This window comes from Alligator mississippiensis, chromosome 4 (assembly GCF_030867095.1).
Source record: "Alligator mississippiensis isolate rAllMis1 chromosome 4, rAllMis1, whole genome shotgun sequence".
NCBI classification, from domain to species: domain Eukaryota; kingdom Metazoa; phylum Chordata; order Crocodylia; family Alligatoridae; genus Alligator; species Alligator mississippiensis.
In genome coordinates, this window is record NC_081827.1 from 173,403,955 (window position 1) to 173,424,747 (window position 20,793).

At 45.4% G+C, this 20,793-nt stretch overlaps 1 protein-coding gene across 8 annotated transcripts in view; it reads left to right on the top strand.

The window, feature by feature from the left end:
• Positions 1-20,793, top strand: part of PARD3B (par-3 family cell polarity regulator beta) — a 792,385-nt gene that overhangs the window by 360,067 nt on the left and 411,525 nt on the right. For all 8 annotated transcript variants that reach the window (XM_059727094.1, XM_059727096.1, XM_059727095.1 and 5 more), the window contains one exon: positions 19,575-19,666. In XM_059727094.1, the coding sequence (XP_059583077.1) occupies positions 19,575-19,666 (92 nt within the window). The remainder of the gene's footprint in view (positions 1-19,574; positions 19,667-20,793) is intronic.

Genomic DNA, 20,793 nt, shown 5'->3' on the forward strand with positions numbered 1-20,793 from the left:
AGTGAAGTGGAAGTATTATAAGCTGTTTAAAAATACTTACCATGTTTTATGGGTGACAGAATGATCTAAATCAGGCAGACTCTTAGAAAAGTGAGAAATATGCAGTAGAAAAAAAATGGTAATCTTTTGTTTCTCCAGTTTAGCAGCATTTTTATTGGCTAGCTTGTGCATGGTGGTTGTTTGCTTGATAGGTATGCTATGGACATGTTAGAAGAAGAGCTATGTTATCCAGTCAAGGCTTTTTCATTCTTTTAAAAATTAATTGTAGGTATAAATATATTGGTAAAAATATGACATATTGGATATCTCTTGCCTCTTCATTTGGAAATGGTCTCTGTAACGTTAAAAGTATATGGAGAAATTAGCTTGATTCTCCATGACTGCCTCTTTTGAAAGAACTAATTTTATGCTTGCATTTCACTAATTTAAAGGGAAAAGTAAATACTAGTTTGTTAAAATAACAAACTAATCCAGAATTCTCTTGACTCATGTCTTTTGGATATACTATGGCAATTCCAAACATTTTGCTTGCAAAAATTTTTTAGGCAGTGTGGATTTTTTGTTATATTTTTTGCTTGTTTTTTACTTTGTTTCTGTCCACATAAACTCACAAACAGAGTGGTGTTAGGCTCATGTTAAAAATGATCTAAGTTGATGAAATGCAGATATTGACATCAAGATTGTGTTTTCATTTCTGCTACCTAAATGAGTTTGATCTTTATCTAGTCCACCAAGAGCATTTAATACATAAAAATACAAAGTTGCTTTTCTGTGCTGTGTAACACTGAAAGTTATTCATGACAACTGAATTGATTTTAATGTTTTTATTGATCCAAAGATGGCTAAAAACAAATTGCTGATATCTGTTACTTTTTTCTTTTTTCTGCACTGCTCTCCCACCGCCTACACCGAACTGCTTTGTAAACTGTGTAGCCAGGACCTCGGTTGTGTCCATTTGAGTATGCACTGTGCTATGCACCAATCTGTGCACTAGCTGAACAGGCTCTTAGAAGAAGCAGTGGAAAGTTTTGACTCTGTGGTGATAGGAGTATGGCAGATGCACGACCTGTCACAGTGTACTTAAAGAAATCTAGATCTTCCCTGAAGTCATTTCCCTGGATTCCTCTTTCAGGATAAGGGTATTAACTAGTTTCCTTAGCTTCTCAGCATTTGTCCTTTAGAAATAAAAAAGGAACCAACCTTAATTGTAGATATACTTTGTTTATCCCTCTGTTTATTTGCAAGTGAATTGTTGCATGACTAAGGTTGTTTTCTGTGATGTCATCATAACTTTGCAAAACCAAATCAAAATACAGTTATCTGGACTGGGAGCCACAAGGCATGCAGGGAACAGGGATCCATTGTGGGCTGGAAGTGAAATTGGTGAGCCTTTTTTGCCCATGGAAGCTGTGAACAGGTGTGCTGTAGTTTTGCACTCCCAGCAAGAGGTGGGGGAGGAGTTCCTAGTGGGTGGGTTTCCCTGGGTAAGCAGGCAATCAACACCTTCCTCTGTACTTCCTCTGTCCTTGTGACCCTCTGTAGATGTGGCCTCCTTCAAAGCACACTAGGATCTCTGCACACCAGCCCAGTGGTGGCAGAGCACCAGCAGTACTAGCTCTCACCAGGCTTCATGGCACTCTGGACACTTGAATACCTGTACACTCATTTCTCATCACGTGTTTCCAGCAAATATCCCAGACATTTTAGCACTTCAAATAAAAACCTATCCATACCCACACATACATGTTTTTCAATAACAATATATATTTTTATCTAAAAGATTAAAAGAATATAAAATATTAGCATTGTGTTTACAGATCATTAGCTTTTGTTTTCTTCTACTAGAACAGCCTGAAAGTAGTGGTAACTCTCTCTGAGGAAAATGCATGGAAAGATGCAATCATTCTATTAAAAATCTTAAGCAGTGCAATAGAGTGTTTTCTGAACATAAATATGGGACGCAGTTAGTGGTTCATGTGTATTTGATTGCTACAAATAATTTTACACTTTAACTTAGTTTGATATAAATCAAATAGATACAATTTGTATTCCCATCTTGAGAATGAATTGGACTTGAGCTCTTTGTCTCTCATATGCAGTCTGTAATTTGTTAGGTCTGGTTCTAACTACATATAAATACCTTTACTTTCTAGCTGCTGCTAATTGGTTTGGGAATATTTATGAAAGTGTTGATTTTTATGGCTAAAAATAGAACTGTGGTGTTTAAACTCATTCTGGCTGTCAGAAATGCTCCCATGATCCTGAAAGTGTTGCTAAAAATGTTCACTTTTTAAATGTGATAATTAAACTTGTCTGTTGTGAGAGCAATAGATGATACATTTCCTGCATTTGTAAACTAAGCATCCCTTTCAACTCTCAGGTTTCCTTGCATGGTTCTGTTTGTTACGTTGGTAAAGTCTGAACTCCTGCTGAACTTTCTTGTAAGGAGGCTCACCATTGGCCAAATAAGGAGATAAAGAGCTGTAACATCCTGCTGCTGCTGCTTTTGACCTTCTACTTTTAGTAGTAAGATTTTCTAGTAGCGCATATGTTTCTTTTGTTAATAAAAGCCAATGTTCTCAAGGAATGCAGAACTGTAACTTTGAACTTTAAATAACTCTTTTCACTTTTAAACTCTATTATTAAAATAAAGTTGCAAGTTAAGGTATTTTCCTTCTGAATGTACCAGGTCTAATAACAGTTAATAAATAGAATGCTAGAAGTTAGGCTGGAAAGGGACCTCCATAAATCATCTCATTCATCCTCCTGCCCCAGGTAGGATCACCTATGCCTAGGCTATTCCTGACAGACGTTTGCCTAATCCAGGAGTAGGCAAAATGTGCCCTGCAAGCAGGATTCAGGTTCATCAAAGGATTTTATCTGGGTCATGGTGGGTCCCTCAGTCCCGTCCAGCCCAGGTGGGGTGGGGGCAGCTCAGGCCATGGTGTGTGTAGCAAATTCTGCCATCCCTGGGCATGCAGTGGAGCTGTGGCAGCATGGTGGCTGGACTTGCTTCCTGGCAGCCTCTGTGGCAGTGGCTTGTTCTGGCTGCTGCTGCCAAACCTAGGCCCACTGCCATTGGCAGTGCATAGGGGGTGCACACGGGTGCACGTTTACCCCCTGAGATTGGTGTTTCCAGGGGGTGCACGGCCAGCTGTGAAATCGAAACTGCCAGTGGCAGTGCACCTGTTTTCACCACTGATGGTTCTGAGCTTGGCGATCAGCTGCTGGGGGACCTCACCCCCCCTAGCTGGCGATTGGCCGCTGGGGGACACCCCTCCCCAGTCAGCAATTGGCTGCATGGGGACCCTGTCCCCCGTCAGCGAGCTGCTGTCCTCCCAGACTTGGGAGGCACCAGTCACCCATGCCCACTGCCCAAGCACCCCTGGCCATCTGCCTGGCACCCGTGACTGGGGGCAGGACCTTCAAAGGCATGGTGCATGGGCAGGTAGATGGGGTGGAGCCACAGGCAGGCAGGGAGTGGTGTTTGGGAGCAAGACAGATGGGTGAGGCTGGGATCTTGGGGTGGTGACAGCACAGGGCTGGAGCAGAGCCACAATCCACTTCCTGCATGCCCCTGCTATGGGCATGGGTTCTGTGGTCAGGGTTGTGCAGGGAATGGATTGCAGCTCTGCCCTGGCCCCAGCCCTGTGCTGTTACCACACCAAGATCCTGGACCTGGCTCCAGACCCAGCTATCCACCTGCTTGTGGCAGTATCCCATCCACCTGGTCACACACCCTGCCGATATGGGTTCCAGCCAGTCTACATGGAGACCCCAGGATCAAGGAGCGGTGACAGCATGGGGCTGGGCCCCAGGGCAGAGTCACAATCTGCTCCCCAGACACCCCTGCCTGCAGAACCAGCACTGGTCATAAATCACAGCTCTGCTTTATATTTGGCTGGGGTAGGGCTAGGGCTGACACTTGGGGGTGTGGCATCTGGGAGCGGGGTGGGAGAGTGGGCTGGACCAGGGCTGGGATTACAGGGTCTTGGCCCCTCACTGTCACCACACTCCAATTCTGGGATTTCCATGGAGACCATCTGGGACCCATTTGGGCAGGGTGCACGGCCAGGTATATGGGATGGGGTCACTCAGGGAGTTTTGGTAAGTTGTTGTTGGGGGAGGAGGAGGGTGCTGACCTAGCCTGCAAGAGCTCACCAAAACTCTCTACGTGGCCTGCACAGAATTGCCTCTCCTCCCAGTGTAATCTGTTCTTTAAAACTCCATTGGTGGAGGTTACGCAACCTGTGTAGGTAATCTATTCCTTTGTTTAACTATCCTTACTTTTAAAAAGGTTCCCCTAATATCTAACTTACTTGAAGTCATAGGATCATAGAATAGAAGGGACCTGCACAATCATCAAATCTGGTCCCCTGCCATGGGCAGGAAGTTATTGGGCTCAGACTAGCTCAACAAGGTGCTTGTCCAGTCTCACCTTGAACACCTCCAAGGATGGTGACTGCATCACCTCTGCTGGGAGTTTGTTCCAGATTCTGGTGACCCTTACAGAGAAAGTTTTTTTCTTGTGTCCAGCCTGAATTTACCTTCTGTTAGCTTATGCCCATTGGTCCTCGTCCTCCCTTGAGGTGCTTTCCTAAAGAGTTGCTCGCCTAGATCTTGATGCTCACCCCTTACGTACTTTTAGGCAGCTATCAAGTCACCTCTTAACCTTCTCTTACTCAGACTGAACAGGCCTAGTTCCCTGAGTCTCTCCTGATAGGGCCTATCTTCCATGCTTCTAATCATACTTCTTTGTAGCCTCTCAAACTTATACACATCCTTCTTGAAGTGCGGTGCCCTGCTGGTAACCTCATTGCACTGTTGGCTCATGTTCATCTTGCAGTCAGTCGTGACCCCCAGGTCCTGTTCAGATGCTATGCCAGCCAGTGGACACCACCCATTATGTAGTTATGGTGAAGGTTCTTCCTACCTAGATGAAGAACCCTGCACTTCTCCCCATTAAACCTCATCTGATTCCGTTCAGCCCGCAAATCCAGTCTGTCAAGGATGTACTGGATCTTTACCCTATCCTCTCATGTGCTCACATTTCCCCACAGCTTCGTATGATCTACAAACTTAGTCATTGAGCTTTCCACCCCCTCATCCAAGTCATTAATAAATGTTAAAGAGTGCAGGTCTAAGCACCGGTCTCTGGGGGACACCACTGGAGACAGCCCTCCAGGATGAGGCCATCCCATTGATTACAGCTCTCTGGGATCACCCTTTAAGCCAGTTGTCCACCCACCTCACTGTAGATTGGTCCAGCCCAGTACCCTCCAGTTTGGTTGAGAGAATCCCATGGGAAATGGAATCAAAGGCTTTACTGAAGTCTACATGAATAACATCAACTCCATGTCCCTTGTCCCAATGCTGAGTTACCTGGCCGTAGAAGGACACTAGATTTGTCGGGCATGATCTACCCTTGACAAAGCCATTCTGGTTGCTTCTTAACACCCCATCAGTGACCAGCTTGTAATTGATGGCCTCCTTAACAAATTACTAAAAAATTTTACTCAGGACCGAAGTCAAGCTGACTGCTCTGTAGTTTTCAGTGCCATCCCCCTTCCCTTTCTTGAAGATGGGCACCATGTTGGGCCTCTTCCAATTGACTCTTCTAGCAACTTTGCCAGTGGGGCTGCTATAAGCTCAGCCAGTTCTTTCAGGACTCTCAGATTCAGGTCATCTGACCCAGCAGATTTGAAAACATCCAAGTGTTGTAGGAGATCCCTCACCCGTTCGGGACTGATTTCATATAGTCTGTTGTCTTCCCCAAATTCCCTGGGTCTGTGGTCAGGTGAACAGCCTCTGTTTGATTTCAGGAATACCAGTGTGAAGTAAGCATTTAGGAGTTCTGGCTTTTCATGGGGATCGACTGTGGGCTGCCCCTGAGTATTGAGTAGGGGTCCCACAGTAGAGCCCAATTATTTTTTCTTGCTCCGAAGTAGTCTAATACTACTTTTCCTATTCCAGGTAGCCTTCCTCTTTGCAGTAACCTTTTACATATTTAAAGACTGTAGCATGTCTCCCCTCAGTCTTCTCTATATGAAGCAAATCCAGTTTGTTCCATCTTTCCTCATATATGTTTTCTAGACTGCTAATCACTTCTGTTGTTGTTTTTTGGATTCTGTCGAGTTGATCTATATCTTCCTGAAAGTGTGATGCCCAAAACTGAAAACAGTAATCTAGCTAAAGCCTTATCACTTGTTTAATGGAGTGGAGGTTTCATTCATATATATAAACAGGAGTGTCATATTAAAGACATCCCAGAACAGCATGTTTACAACAAAATGCCATTCTTGAAGCAGGTTCAATTTGTGATCTATTATAATCCCTGGTTTGTTTTCTGCAAGACTGCTACCTAGTGTAGTATTTTAAATTTATCCTTAGTTTAGTACTCCCATAATTATTTCAAAGTATTCTCCAGTTTCTCAGTCATTTTTTAATTCTAATCCCATCCTCTAAAGTGTTTGCAACTCTTTCCAATTCAGTATCTTCTGTACTCTTTGGTATAATAAGTGTATTCTTTATTTTACTAATCAAGTTATTAATGGAAAGACTGAATTATACCAGATTAGGACAGTGTCCATTGGAAAGCCCACTTTATCTAGCCTTCCAGTTTGAATGAGAACCACTATCAGCAACAGAATGAGCAGATCATCAAATAATCTGTTTCTAAGCACCTAGAGGGCATCAGGGTGATCAGGAACAGCCAATATGGATTAACTGGGAGCAAATCATACCTGACAAACCTGATGTCCTTCTGCAACAAAGTGATGAGCTCTGGATGGGGGCAAAGGTGGGATGCACTAGTTGTGATATATCTTTTGCAAAGCTTTCAACATAGTCTCCTATGGCATCTTGAGCAAAGCTTTCAACATGGCCTCCTATGGCATTCTAACTAGTAAGCTAAGGAAGTACAGTTAGATCATGGCCCACAAGCTTTATCTGGTTTGCAGAGCCATTTGATCCAGTTACAGACATGGGGCCTGGGCAGTGTCTGGCAGCAGAGCCTTTCCTGTGCTGCCTCGGGGAAAAGCACTGGCTGCAAGTATTCTTCCCATTCTGTTAACATCTTCATTAAATATTTGAATTGGTGGTTCTCAGCCTTCTGGCCCCATGGTAGCACTGGACTGGTCTGTGGGCTGGATCTGGTTCTTGGGGCCATACTATGCGGACTGTAGGGCTCCTCCTGGGTCCAGAAATTTGGTGGCAGGGGAGCAGTAGCAACATTAATTGCCACAGCTCTGGAAGCATTATTAACAAGAAAAGGCTGGGAGAATTTAGATTATTTAGTTTTGAGAAGAGAGGACTGAAGGGAGCATTTCACACTTCAGATATTTGAAGACTTGCTATAAAGAGGATGCTGATTAGACTGTTCCTTGGGGCTGCAGGGGATGGGACAAAGAGTATCAGTCTTAAAATTAGGTTGGATATTAAGAATAATTTTCTCACCATCAGGGTGGTTAAACATTGGAACTGATTATTCTGAGAGGTTGCATAATCCTCATCCATGGAAGTTTTTAAGAGCAGGTTACACAAACATTTATTTGAAAGGGACTGGTTTAGACAGGGATGGTCCTACTTTGAGGAACAGGTTGGATTAGATGACCTCTGAGGTCCCTTCCAACTCTACTCTTCCATGATTCTGTGACTGATAACTGCTTTTTTAATCCTTTTCTAGCCCTTTGTGTACCTGTCTGCAATAATCTAGACCACATTTCCCATGCTTGTTTTAGGAGAATGAAATTTGAAATAGCAGAGATGTAGTTGGCCAGGACTGCACCCAGGGCAGTCCCCCTCTCCCTGTGTCTTCTCTGGCTCTGGAGGCTTAAGCAGTGGGCAGGAACCCCAACTAAAGTTAACTGCTGTTGAGGGGAGATACCACTTCTTTTTTGCCCCAGATACCAATGTCCAGCTGCTAAAAAAATCTTCTTGTTTTTGATGGCAAAAAATAGTGTGTTGTCTCCCCACAGCAGCAACTAACTCCAGCCACAGTTGCTCCACAGGGCTACGCTACCCAGAGTTCCCTTCACTTGATGGCATGTGTACCACTGCCATTGCTTGGTGCAAGGGCTTGAGCCAGAAGCAGTATAATAAGTGGAATTGGGCTTTTTTTAAAGTTGCTTTGATTTTTTGAGATCTGGGTTGATAGGCACCTCCACTCCCCTCGCTTTGAAATGGCTGGGCTTGTTTTGGGCTTGTTATTAAAGGCAGTGCCACTTTTTTTTTTCTTGCAAGACTTGGCAACACTTGCCAGAAGGTGCAGGGAGAGTGGGGAATACAAGAGGGAGGTGCCCTCTGCCTTCCCCCTCTCCCCCTGTAGACAGCAGCTGGGGCTTGTGCCCTGCTGGACCACACATCCTTATGCTATTTTGAGATAGTGTGAAAAGGCTTGCATCTACTACCTCTCTCTGACTCACAAGGCCTGTTGTCTTGTCACAGGAAACTGGGTTGATTTGATATGACTTGTTCTTGACAAATCCATGTTGGCTGTTAATTATCACCTTGTTATCCTCTAGATGCTTAAAGATAGATTGTTTGATTATTCCAGTCTGTCTGGGAATATAGGATAGACTACCTGGTTTATAATTTCCTGAGTCCTCATCTGTCTGTCTTTCAAGGTAGCATTGTATTTGCCCTTTTCCGGTCTTCTGAAACTTCACCTTCCTCCATGAACTCTTAAGAATTATTTCCAGTGGGTTAGAGAGAGCTTCAGACAATCTCTTAATATATTTATTTTCTTTAGATCTATAAGGTAGTCCTAGGCACCCATCTTATGCTGTGGGAGCCAAGTTTTCCACCTGCAGGGATACCACCTGGGATTTATGTTTAATTATTTATACAACACTACTGTTTCCCTTAATTTAGTACCTTGTTCTGAGGCTTGTTTTGGGAATATTCTTGTTTAATAAGAATTCCTCAATTCTGTGCAGGCCGGGAGCAGTCCGAGGCTTTCGGGGGCGCGCGGCGGGCTCTGGCCAGCAGCCCTGGCACGTGGGTCGGGGAATTCGGCACAGCGGACTAGAATTAGGCATGGACGCGTAGAGGTTGATTAAAAATTATTTTACTTACACCGTAGATGGTCACGGTGCAGGCAGGAAAAACTTTGCTTAAGTTGCAGTTACAAATGAAAAGAAAACTCGCACAAACAAGACCCGTAGAAAACTCGAGCCTCTTAAACCCGGACAGAGCTCTGGATACCACGATGAAAGTCCAAAAGGTGACTCTCCACGAGCGTGCAGGGAAGGGTACATCGAGGGATCAGGTGGCGACGGGGAGAGGCTAGAGGTTGATCAGGCCCCTGTATCCTCCTCTAAGGCACACGCAGGGTTTGTTAAGCTCCACAGCGCTTAGAGTTCTCCACGAGATGGATGTAGAGTCCTCCTAAATGAGGTCCTCCCCGGAGATCTCCAACTTGGGCGGAAACCGCTCAAGCCTCTTATATGGCTAGCAAGCCAATCGCTAGCCGCCACGTGGGAATAATTTAGAAACAGCCAATAGTGGGACACAAATTTGCATGCGGGTGGCGGGAACTCCTTTGCACCGGGGTTTTCTCTATGCAATTGAGAATTGCACCGTGCAAAGAAAGCTCCTCGTGGTGGGAAATAATTCTGCAGTGCCGAAGCACGCACACAGTCATACCCTTTGGGTCATGACAAATCCATTTTCCTACTCCTGGGTAGATTGCAATAAGTGGGACCATAAAGAGACTTGAAGAAGAAAGTGCTGGGTTCTAATTGTAGTAAATGTGGCTTTTCAAGGGTGGTGAATCTGCCTTTTCAGGCTACGTGTCAATGGGACTCTTGAGTTTATTGAGAGTAACTGAGGTGATTAGAAATATTTAGAGTCCAGGTTATAAATGGGCACCTAAGGGCCAATATTGGCAGCAGATGTATAGTGCATCCGCCTTGAACATCCACTATAAAGCTGAGTTGATATTTTATTATGCTAATTCTCTAATGTAACATTATGTAATAATGCATCCTAACTAGAAAATTATTCCGAGAAAATGCTTGAGACTTGAAAGATTTTCCAGTCCTGTATGTGAATGAAGCCAAGACATTTATGCAAAAAAAAAAAAGAGAGAGAGAGAGAGAGAGAGAGAGAGAGAGAGAGAGAGAGAGAGAGACCAATTTTCTGAGAGCAGTCAGTATCTTAGTAGATTAGGAATATGGAAGGCCCAGGTTCAAGTCCTTAGTCTAAAAAAAAAGTCAGCACTTTGACTATTCTGTGCTGGCTCTCTCTCACTGACCAGAAATTCTCTCCTGATCTTTAGAAATTTTTTTTTTTGTAATTAGCAAGTGCCAGCAGGAAGTTTCAGTTTGAGCGAATTGGAATTTTCTGAGAAAAGTTTTTTGTCAGAATTTGGAATGATGTCCAACCACAACCTATTGCATTTTATCTCTAGCATCTCTGTTTTTTTGTATTTAATGCATATCGGATCTAAGCACGGTACTTTCTTTTGAAAAAGAAAGATTGTGCATTTTCTCAAGGTGGAAATGTTTTATATCTATCAGTTGTTTGCATTCTTACATTGTCTATCACTCTCTTATGAGTACTTTGAGAATAGTAGCATAGTGAGCATGACAATTTTTCAAGCACTCCAGTTATATGAATTTCCACAGGACTGGCAAGATATCAGGTTTCAAGTGTTACCTTTATTACTGCGAAAGGGTTTTTTTGCAGCACTTTAAAAAAATTACTTAAATAAGATGAAAGTAAAAAAGAAAAAGAAGAAAAGAAAGAAAAGAAAAATTACCTCCATTCTTAGATGCATACGATTCCATGACTTTCCTTTCTACCACATAATTTAACATGTTATACTCATTATTTGCTAAATAAGAACTGCAGTGCTTTTGTATTTTGCTTTCAATTGAATCTGAGTAAATTGTGCAGTGGCACAGTGTTATTACTCTTGCTTCTACTGAAGAGTCTAAAAATCAGTCTTTGAAGCCTTGCTGTTGGGATTGAGGAGTTTAGTATTATTCTTACCATATTTTTTTACAAACAACATGCCCCCAAATATAATAAAGTCTTGTTTTTGAAAAGCAGAATGAAGAAAAAACCCAACTTTTCCAGAATTATGGCTGCATAGTGTAAGAACAGACCCTAATCTTAAGCTGACTCACTCTACCTTTCCTGAATAACTAAGTCTGAATCCCAGGCTGCTGCTGAAGACAGATTTATTACCTCATTATCCTGATCCTCTTTTCCCTGGCAATTAGATGTTTTATTAACTAAGGCTATATGCATAATGCTTTTCATGTCCTAGTAGTGACTGATACGTTTGTGCGAGTTATGTTTTTAACACCAAATCAGAGGTTCTTTTATAGCAGCTGTGGTTTATGACTTCATAAAAGATGAGGTTCCCTAAGACTTGTGTTGTTATATAATCATGTGGAGCTGGAAGAGACATTACCTAGTATCCTTTGTGCACTGACCCAGGATCCGGCTTCTGCCCGGTGCCCTGCCCGGAGATCGGGCAGGCCCAGGGGTCTTCGGCGTGGGTGGCGGGCTGCACCCGCGGGGGAGCTGAGCCACGCTGGGGCCCGGGGTTGACCTGGCGCCCGAGCTCCGGCTCCGGAAGTCCAGAAGTTACTCCACCAGTAACATGTCTACGCTGTTACTGACAGATGCTTGTCTAGTCCATTGATTCTTCATCAGGGTACCACCACATCATTTGAAGGATGACACAAAGTATGAGGAGATAAGCATAGGAGTTAGCAGGTGTGAGAAGTCAAGCTCAGGTTCAGGGTCTCCCACGCTTGTCTATTTCCCTGCCCCAATTTCCCAGCCCCTCCACAAGTTGGTATGCATTGTAATGAATAGTTAGTTTTGAGTCTAAAAATGTTGAGAACCACTGGTCTAGCCTGTCTTTGAAAACTCGCAGTTAAAGAAGTTCTGCAACCTCCCTTCCAGTGCTTCACTTCCCTTGCAGTTGGACAGCATTTCCAAATATCCAAACTAAATCTTCAGTACAAATTAATCTTAATGACCACTTGCCCTATTTCCAGTGGACATAAAGAACAATTGATCGTTGATCTCTCTGTAATAGTTTTTTCCAAATATTGAAAGGCTGTGACTGTGTCCCTGCTTCATTCTTCTGTTTACTGGACTAAACAAACCCAATTGCTGTGTGAGAGCAGATTAAGTTATCAAAATTGTCCCTTCTGGCTTTCGATCAATTGATTATATGTCAATATAAGATCAACTTCTGATATTTTTTGTGTGTGTCACTTTTAAAACTTTCCACAAAAGCAAGAGTCTCTTTAATACCAGTGTTGTCACATGGTTCAGAGTGATTGCTTTACTGTTGAGTTGGTGGATTTGGTACATCACTGGTAATGAGTTTTGTCTACTTGAGTCTTTATTACTATCAGGGCTGCTCCTGACTATAAATTGAGTGATCACTTGAAGACCGTGTGACAGAATTGTATCACTTACTCAGCTTGACATTGTATTGGTGATGTATAAGGGAGTCAGCATTAAGTAGAGAACTATTTAAGTTTAACAGAAAATTGTCCCTTTGTGATGAAGGTGGTTTTATGTATGTAGTCACCCGCCGGTAAGGTCACCTGCCGCCACCTCCCCTCATCTTGCCTGCCACGACTTTGCTGATAAACTCTTACAGGGGTGGGGGTCCTAGTGGAGATCTTCTCAGAGGGGTCCCTTCTCGACACGGGTGTACTCACAGTTACGGAGTGTGCTGTTCCCCGGGGCTTCACCACCCCTACACCCCATCCACTTGCCAACCGGTCCTGGGCTGTTAGGATGTTAGCCTTCACTTCCCCGTCAGCTTCCCCGGCTGCCGGACTCCAGCACGGAGGGATTCGGGCTAAGCGGTACAGCTCAGCCTGCTCATCCCTTGCTTTCTCCCTATCTTTTAGTCCTTTGCATATCTCTTTGTGCCTTTTCACCTTATCCTTTTTTTTAGAAGTAGTGTTCTTCTGGGACAGGGAGGCTCATGGAACTGCCTTCCCCTTCCCACCACCTTCTAGGGGGTTCTGCCCCTCTCCCTTGCTCTATTTCCCCTAGCTCCCTGTCTCCACAGGGGAGTACAGTTCTCCCCCTGCTTGCCTCTCACTGAAAGCTCAGGGCTTTCCCCTTGCTTGTCTCCGGCAAAGGATTGGAGGGGTGCCCTGCCTCCCGCGCTGGAACAGCACAGCCTGACTTGTGCCTCTCCCCGGCAGGAGCGTCAGAACGGCAAGCATGCTGCCCGCTTGCTCGCTCTCTTTCTCTCTCCCCCTCCCCGTGGGTGTTGCTGGTGTTTTTAAACCTTCCTGCAGCAGCCAAGTCGGCCACTGTGATTGGCCCAGCTGCTTCCCTCACTGGGAACAGCTGCTTCAAAAACCACCGTAATGGCAGCTCGTGTGGCCGTAGCCGCAGGTGCGGCCGCCACCGCGGTTCTGGCTCCTGCACCACCACGTTTTCCTGAGGTAAGTCTCCCCACCGGGGTTCTGCATCGGGGTTTTGTGCACCCCGCAGACCTCTCTCACCTCCTCTCGTGCTTGTGGAGGCATGTCGCCGCCACACCCTTGCAGTGTGATCCCATTATAAAAAGTTGCTTGCAAAAATGGCCTTATGTAGTCAGTGTACCTGATTATTGTGTGTACTCAAAGTTCAAATTTCTTACGTGGATGACCAAAAAAACCTTTCATTTTTATTAGTTGCTTTGTGCCCGTCTGGCCTCGAATATCTAGTCATGTGCTGCTCTAGCCCAGATGTGCGGTGGTGTTCGCCCGTCTGTCCCTGGTGTTCCGTTGGGTAGATGTTTACCTCCTGTGTAGTCTTCCCCCAATCTTTCCTGCCACGACTTTGAATCTTGCTTCAGTGGGGGGGGTTCGACCACTGGGGAGTCTCTTGACAGCAGGATGTTTGTCTGGCGGTCTTCTGCGAGGCTCCACCTCCCCTCTACCTTGCCCTTACACCAAGCCTAGATGGGTCTCACATGTCCTGGCCAGGTCCCTGACCATTGAGCCCCTGACTACATTTGCCAGGATGGTCCTGCTTTACTAGCCCTCAAGGTCCTGTGCCCCGAGGCTGTCTTCCTTTCCCTGAGGCTACCAACCCTCTTGAGAATTAAACAGCAATCTAGCTCTACATGCCCTGTCCCTCAACCCCTCCAACAGTGGACAACAAAAAGAATACAAACAAAAATTGCTGAAACGCTCTAAGGAGCCCAGCTGCAACTTTTCCTGGCTCCCTGGGCCTTATCACCAATGCCTGCTTTCCAAATCTCGTGGTCTAACTTTGGCCCTATATGCAGCCTTGGTAGCCCGTGGGCTACTTCCCTCTCCTTCTCCCTCGTTGCCCAGCCTTTGGCTTTGCTGGACCCGCTGTGGTCCTCCAGTGGGTGACTTCCCCCATGCTACCCACTGGGACAGCTCGATGCCCCAAGGGCCATACTTCACAGCCCCTCTTGCTGCTCTAGCCTCCCGGCTCCCCGCTGGATCTCGTCGGCTCTCCCAGGGCCCTCAACAGTCCCACCTGGTCTGGTGTTTTGAGATGCGCTGGTCTCTCCTGCTCTCCTGCTGTGGTTATTGCGGATGAGATCTTCCTGTTCCTATCTGCTCTTTTGTCCAGGGTCCCAGTCACGAGGGGCCATCTGCGGCTCCTGGCCCCCTTCACTGCCACCAGTAGTGTCTGTCCTGCTGCATGCTCTGCAGCGTTCTCCACCACTGGGAGAAGCCGCTTCCAGCTCTTTTTGCCTTCGCTGGAGCTCAGGGAAGCCCTCTCCTGCTGGTGTTCTCACTAGTGACGCTCTCCTCCCCTCCTCGCTGGCGGCCCGCTTTATTTCCGCCGGTCAACAATTGCGGCTGATGTCATCTGCTGGCCACAACTGTATAAAGACGTGGCTAACGAGCCGTGTGGGTCCCTCTTCAGGCTCTGGTTTCGCCACGGTTCCCTCTGCAGGTGAGTATTTCCCTTTTTCTTTTCTCTTTCTTTTATTTTTCTCCGAGGGTTCCTGTCCCTGGGGTTCCCCTCTGGGCTTTTGGGGTCTTCTCTTCTGTTCCTCCCTGTGATGCTTTGGTTTTGCTGTACTTAATTGAAGACAGCTGGCTTTTATTCTGATTCACCTATCAACAGAATTGTTACTTAGAGGTCAGTTGCAGAATCCTGTTTGTGATACATGAGCCATAAAGAGCCAGACATGGTTACAGATTCAGAGCTTACTTTGTAAGGGTAGGTGTTAGAAAAAAATAATCTTTTTCATTTTCTTGTCACTTCTAAACTAAACAAATTTGTTTTCAAAATCTTTGCGAGAGAGACCATAAATACTGAGACCCAGTGTCATTCTTGCAGTCATCTTTCTGATTAGAATTCCTTTTTAGCAAAATCAGAAGTTTTATAATATAATTTCTTGTTACATTAAATTGTGTTATAAGTTCTTTTAAGTGAGAAGTAAAATACCCAGTCTAGATCATTTTGTTTTTTAAATTAATATACAACCTTCCCACTCTATCTTCAGACAACTGAGTACAGTAAGACATTATAGTGAAGGAATGTGTGCCCATTGTAAAAATTAAATGATTAACTTTAAGCTTTATCTGGTTAAGATCAAACTCTGAATTGAATTCTCTTAGTGTGTTGACAACTGAAGATTTATGTCTTCCAGCTATATTCCTGTTACAGAGTTGGCAGCAATGACCTCTCCAGGAAAGGTCTTTGTTATGGATTTTGCTCTGTTTACATTATTGCCACGAGGGTCACAGTGAAGTACAGTACATTAAAGCTAATATATCACCTGCTGACAGTGGTCTTATCTCTTTGGTACCTCTTCCCCTCTCCCAATGTGGAAAAAATACACAAAAGAGCAGAGGGATTAGGAACGGAAAGTTAAAAACTGGTTTCTGAAGTGCTTTGGCATTAATGTCAGCCCTGTTTGCAGCATAGTTTTGTGTCCTGTCAAATGGCTACCTAACTTCCCTTTTTGTGAAGTTATTGCAAAACTCTGACTTTACCATAAAATGCTTTTGCCAAAGTTGATGATGAGGAAAAGAGAGAGACATCAGGTTTTCTTAAGGCCAGCCAGTTCATCAAGTGCAACTTTCAGGTCAGCTCTGTAAAAACAAGAGTATCTGTAGCTACTACAATTCTGAGGAGCTCATAAGCTCCCTAGGAGTTTGGCTTCAAAAGCTTTCTTTTCTGCAGAATGTAAGAGACACTCTACAGCTATTTCCCACTGACTGTTTCTTCTTCCTCTGGTTATGGCCCTAGGTAAACCTGGCCTTTCTCAGCAGCTTTTGGGTCATGAGAATCCTAATATGCAGTAACCTTCAAGAGTAGTATGGCTCCTTTAAGTTAGAGAAAGCTGTAGGGACTGGTGAGTTGGTTGTACCTTTGTCTGACCATTAAGGGAAATCAGAATTTGCAGGGTGAGAGGAATCAGTGAGCCAGATTTCCTCCCTCTTTTTGCCATGGAACAGGAATTTGAGAGGGTCTGAGCCACCAACAAAACCATGTAACTTTGAAGAAGGGCATGAGACACAGAGGGAAGGGGAAGGAAATGAGGAATAGGGAGCAACCATCAAGAGAAAGGGAGATGTCTCACTAGACCCCATAGTACAGGGGAAGGTAATTATTTCAGCTGAAGGGCTGCTTAATAAGTTTTGGTGAGCTGTTGAGAGCCACAAGGGTAGCCCCAGCCCTTAACACGTGCCCTGCCCCTGGTCACCATCTTGGAACTGGAAGTCCTGTCCCTAACCCCTGACATTTCCCACCAGAAGTCACTCCCCTTGCCCCTCCAGAAATGCTCCTTTTGGGAGGGGGAGGGTTGCCATCTTGGAACCAGAAGAAAAACCAAATCATTTGCTAAAAGTCAAACACCTACTATAACATATTTAAATTTTATTACAAAAAATATTTTTGTCCTCATTTGTGTTTGTCTGTTGTGTAGAGGTGATTGCATAATAACCCAGAAATAAAGTCTTACTCTTGAATATTGTCTGGGTGGTGTGGGGTGTGGTTGGGGGTGGATGTGTGTGTATGATGGGGTGTGGGGAGGTGACAGGCTCATGGCCTGGCTCGAACTCTAATGCCACTCTTCCTACATTACTCGCCTGCCATGCCTTGTTCTTAAATATTCTAGGTTGATTCAGGCGGCTACCAACAGGCATTAGAGTGAGCCCTAATCCCAATAAGTTCACACTGAGTCTATCCTGAGACACCACTAGCCTCTGTCCAAACCTCAGGCGTGGCAAGTCCTGCTTAGCCTGACTAGTCCCCTGTAGGGCATCAAGAGCCTGGTGCCCTAGGGCGTGGCTCCTTCACCTTCCCTATACCACACCCCAAGCCTCATCGATGTTCTCTCTCATTGATGTAACTATTTATACATTTGCCCCCTTTGAGCCCTCAGACCTTCTGGTCCCATAGTCTCCCCCTGCACCCTCAGACCCATGGTCTCGCACACAGTCCTTCTCTGGGCTCTCATACTCTCTAGTCCAGCTTGGCCAGCTCTGGGCTCATGGACCCTCTGGCCTGGCTCAACCTTTCCCTGGGCTCTTGGACCTTCTGGTTTGGGTCTCAGCCTTTTTTTCCAGGCTCCTGGGATCCTCACTGAGCCCGACCCTCAGTTTGAGGGCTGCTGGGATACCAATTCTGTAACAGGCCCTGAGCCTGCCCCAGCAGCGCTCAAGGCTAAACTACCAGTCTAACTCAAATGAATAAGCAAAATCACTGCTCTCTGGCAGACATCTCATTCCCTCTGGGAGTTTAACATAGACTGGGTTGACAGGCATGTCTTTTTCAGTCCAAGGAACTTGCCTCTGTTCCCAGGGCTGCAGAGTTGTTCAGCCCAACATCTAGGTCCCTTCAGGAGCCCTGCAGCCAGGAGCTCCTCACTTCTTGGTTGCTAGGGAGAGAGACTATGTGACTGGTGCAGGGTCTGGGCTTATATAGCTCCAGCCTGAGCCCTCTTCTGGTCTGGTGAGTCCCAAATTAGTCCCCCTCTGCCAACTGTGAGCAGTCTTGCAGACTGCTAACTCTCTTAAAGGAGCAGGTACATCCCAGTGCCCTGATACAGGGAGGGGGGGGTTGTAGGGGGTGTGGTTGTGTGTGGGAGGGCAATAGGGTATGTTTGGATGGTGTGTGTATATGTGGGGGATAGTGGCGGCAGGGTGTGGATGTGTGGCATTTGTGAGGTGTGAGGGAAGGTGGGGGGAGTGGGGACCCCCCCCACATTCTCCCCCATGGTGCACAGCCCTCATTGCAGGCAACAGCAGCAGGTGGCTGCATTCGGGGCATTGGTGGCCCACACAGGTGCTGCTGCCCGCTGGTGCACAGCTTCAGCCAGTGCTGCATGTGGTGGCATGGAGTGCAACCAGTCCGACCCACTTCTATCATTCAGGGCGCCGCACGGTGAATGTGCAGCTGCCAGCACTTGCGCATCACCAGGGGAAGCTCCATGTGATGGAGCGCTGCCTTCCCCACCCCCTGCCATGCAGATCCCGGGACTCCACCAGGAGGCAGAGAGCAGGGCTCCCCTCCACTTCTGGCAGAGTTCTGGGACCAGCACAGCAGGGAGCAGGGAAGGCACCCGGCTCCATCACACAGGGCTTCCCCCAGTGGTGGGAAACTGCACATGCACCACAGGGCCCCACACAGTAGAGGTGGTCCAGCCTGGCTGTGCTTCTTGGCACCACTTGCAGTGCTGACCGGAGCTGTGAGCTGCCAGGCAGTAATGCCTGTGCAGGCCACCAACACCTGGAGCTCCCCCGCCTGCTGCTGCTGCTTGCAGTGAAGGCTGTGTGCCTTAGGTGGGGGAAGTGTGTGGGGAAGTCCCCACACCCCGCTACCCTTCCTCACACCCACACACTGCCCACCCAACTGCCACACTCCTGCCCCCTCCCCCCCAAGCACGGGCTCCACACTGCCAACAGCCCCAGCCCTATGCTATCTGTCCCCATTGCTTCCCTACCTGGTGCCCTGAGTGAGTGGGACACTGGGGAAGCTGAGCAGGTCCTCTGGTGGCAGCAGCAGTGGCAGCAGCAGCCCCACCAAGAAGCTACATGCCCTCTGGGCCAGGCCTTTCCACCCACAAGGGTTGGAGCCAGGCGCATGGGCTAGGCAGGGTACAATTAATTGGTGGGTGCCCGCAAGCCAGATAAAATTACCTGGGAGGCTGGATGCGGCCATATTTTCCTGGCCCCTGCCTTCGGAGATCTCACACAACTGAGGCTGGACAGCAGTGGCCACTGCTGGATAATGTAGATCTAATTTGCCACATAATTCATGTGACCTTGCATACAGAACAATATGCTAACTTACGAGTTCTGAAAGATTTTTTTTTTCTGAAAGCAAATAATGATAATGGACTTCCACAAATATTGAAACCAGAAAAACATTAGAAGTATGAGGGACTCTGTACGGAGGAAAACACCTCACAGAGACACAGTGTTCATAAAGACAGGAGGTTGTCACAAATGCTATGTATGGGATGGAGCCTTCAATTTTCACTGCCAGTTGTAATGCTGAGATAATTGTTTTTTACATTTAAAAGTATAATTAGCCACTGTTGAAAACTCATTAAATAAACTTAGTTTCAAAATGTGCCTTTTGTAATCTCTCATTAGGGTGCACCACAGATATCTTTTGAAGATGAGGAGTTGAATCTCATTGGACACACTGAATTACTGACATCTCAGAAGACCAAATTCACTTTCAGGTATGAACCTCTTTTGTTCAATATTGATTCATACCTTTGTCAATGTGCAGGACAAGCCTTTTTCATTATTATTTTAAGTATATTGGAAAATTTGTAGTATTCTTATCATGATATCTCCTTTCTCAATCTGAAAATGACTTGAACTTGCTGTACCTCAATTGCCTTTTACCTTGGATGGTGAATGTGGATGATTTGGACTTGTATTGTGCATGGTGACTTGTGGTACTTTGGGGAAACGAGGAATATACTGTGATTGTATAATTTGTGTTTTGCCTTTTAAGCAATTTCATAAGTATTTAAAACCCAAGATAGATTATGTTCTCATGTTGCGTGTCTATCAAAATAAATAAGCAGTCTTCTGAACCATATGTTCCCTAAAAAGGCAATCATTTTCTTGGTTAAAATTTCACCTCTGTTTTGGGAAGTTAAGGTTATTCTTTCAGTATATTTTTATACTGATGTGTTATAAAAGTGTATACAACTTATACAAATAATGTCCACACATTCATTTATATAGTATGGGCAAATTTCTATAAGGGCTTATTTTAAGTCCTGTTTTACCAGGACAGTTAGACTCTGAAAGTTAACTCTTTTTTGTCTCCCTTTAGTTGCAGCAGGTGGTAGATTACCAGTGTTGTGCTTTAACATGCTGGTACCCACGTGGATAGATTGGGAAGGCCCTTTGTCAACCTAGGCCAAGGTGTGAATTAAATCCAAGAGAATCTATAATTTGGGCTGGAATCCCCTTGAGATTTGATGGTTGTTTAGTTTAAACTATGTAAAAATTACCAGGGCAAAACCAAAATTATCAAGTCAAACCACAATATGGCATCACAAACAGTGAGTCAAATCTTCAGCTGGTGTATTTGATGCCATGTCACATTTAACTGAAGATTTGGCCTGCTGTGTTCAGAATACAGTAACACTGTGTTACTGTCTGCCTGTCCAAAGGCCAAATTAAATTTTAGTTTTGGTTAGCAACTGTCCAAAAGCCAAATTAATTTTAGCTTGGTTAGCAACTCATATGAATCACACTACTATGAAGTCACCTTTCAAAACAGCCAGAGAAATAAAAGCCTTTGAGTTCCATTAATGTTTTTAATAGTAACCTAGTTTTGTAATAGTAC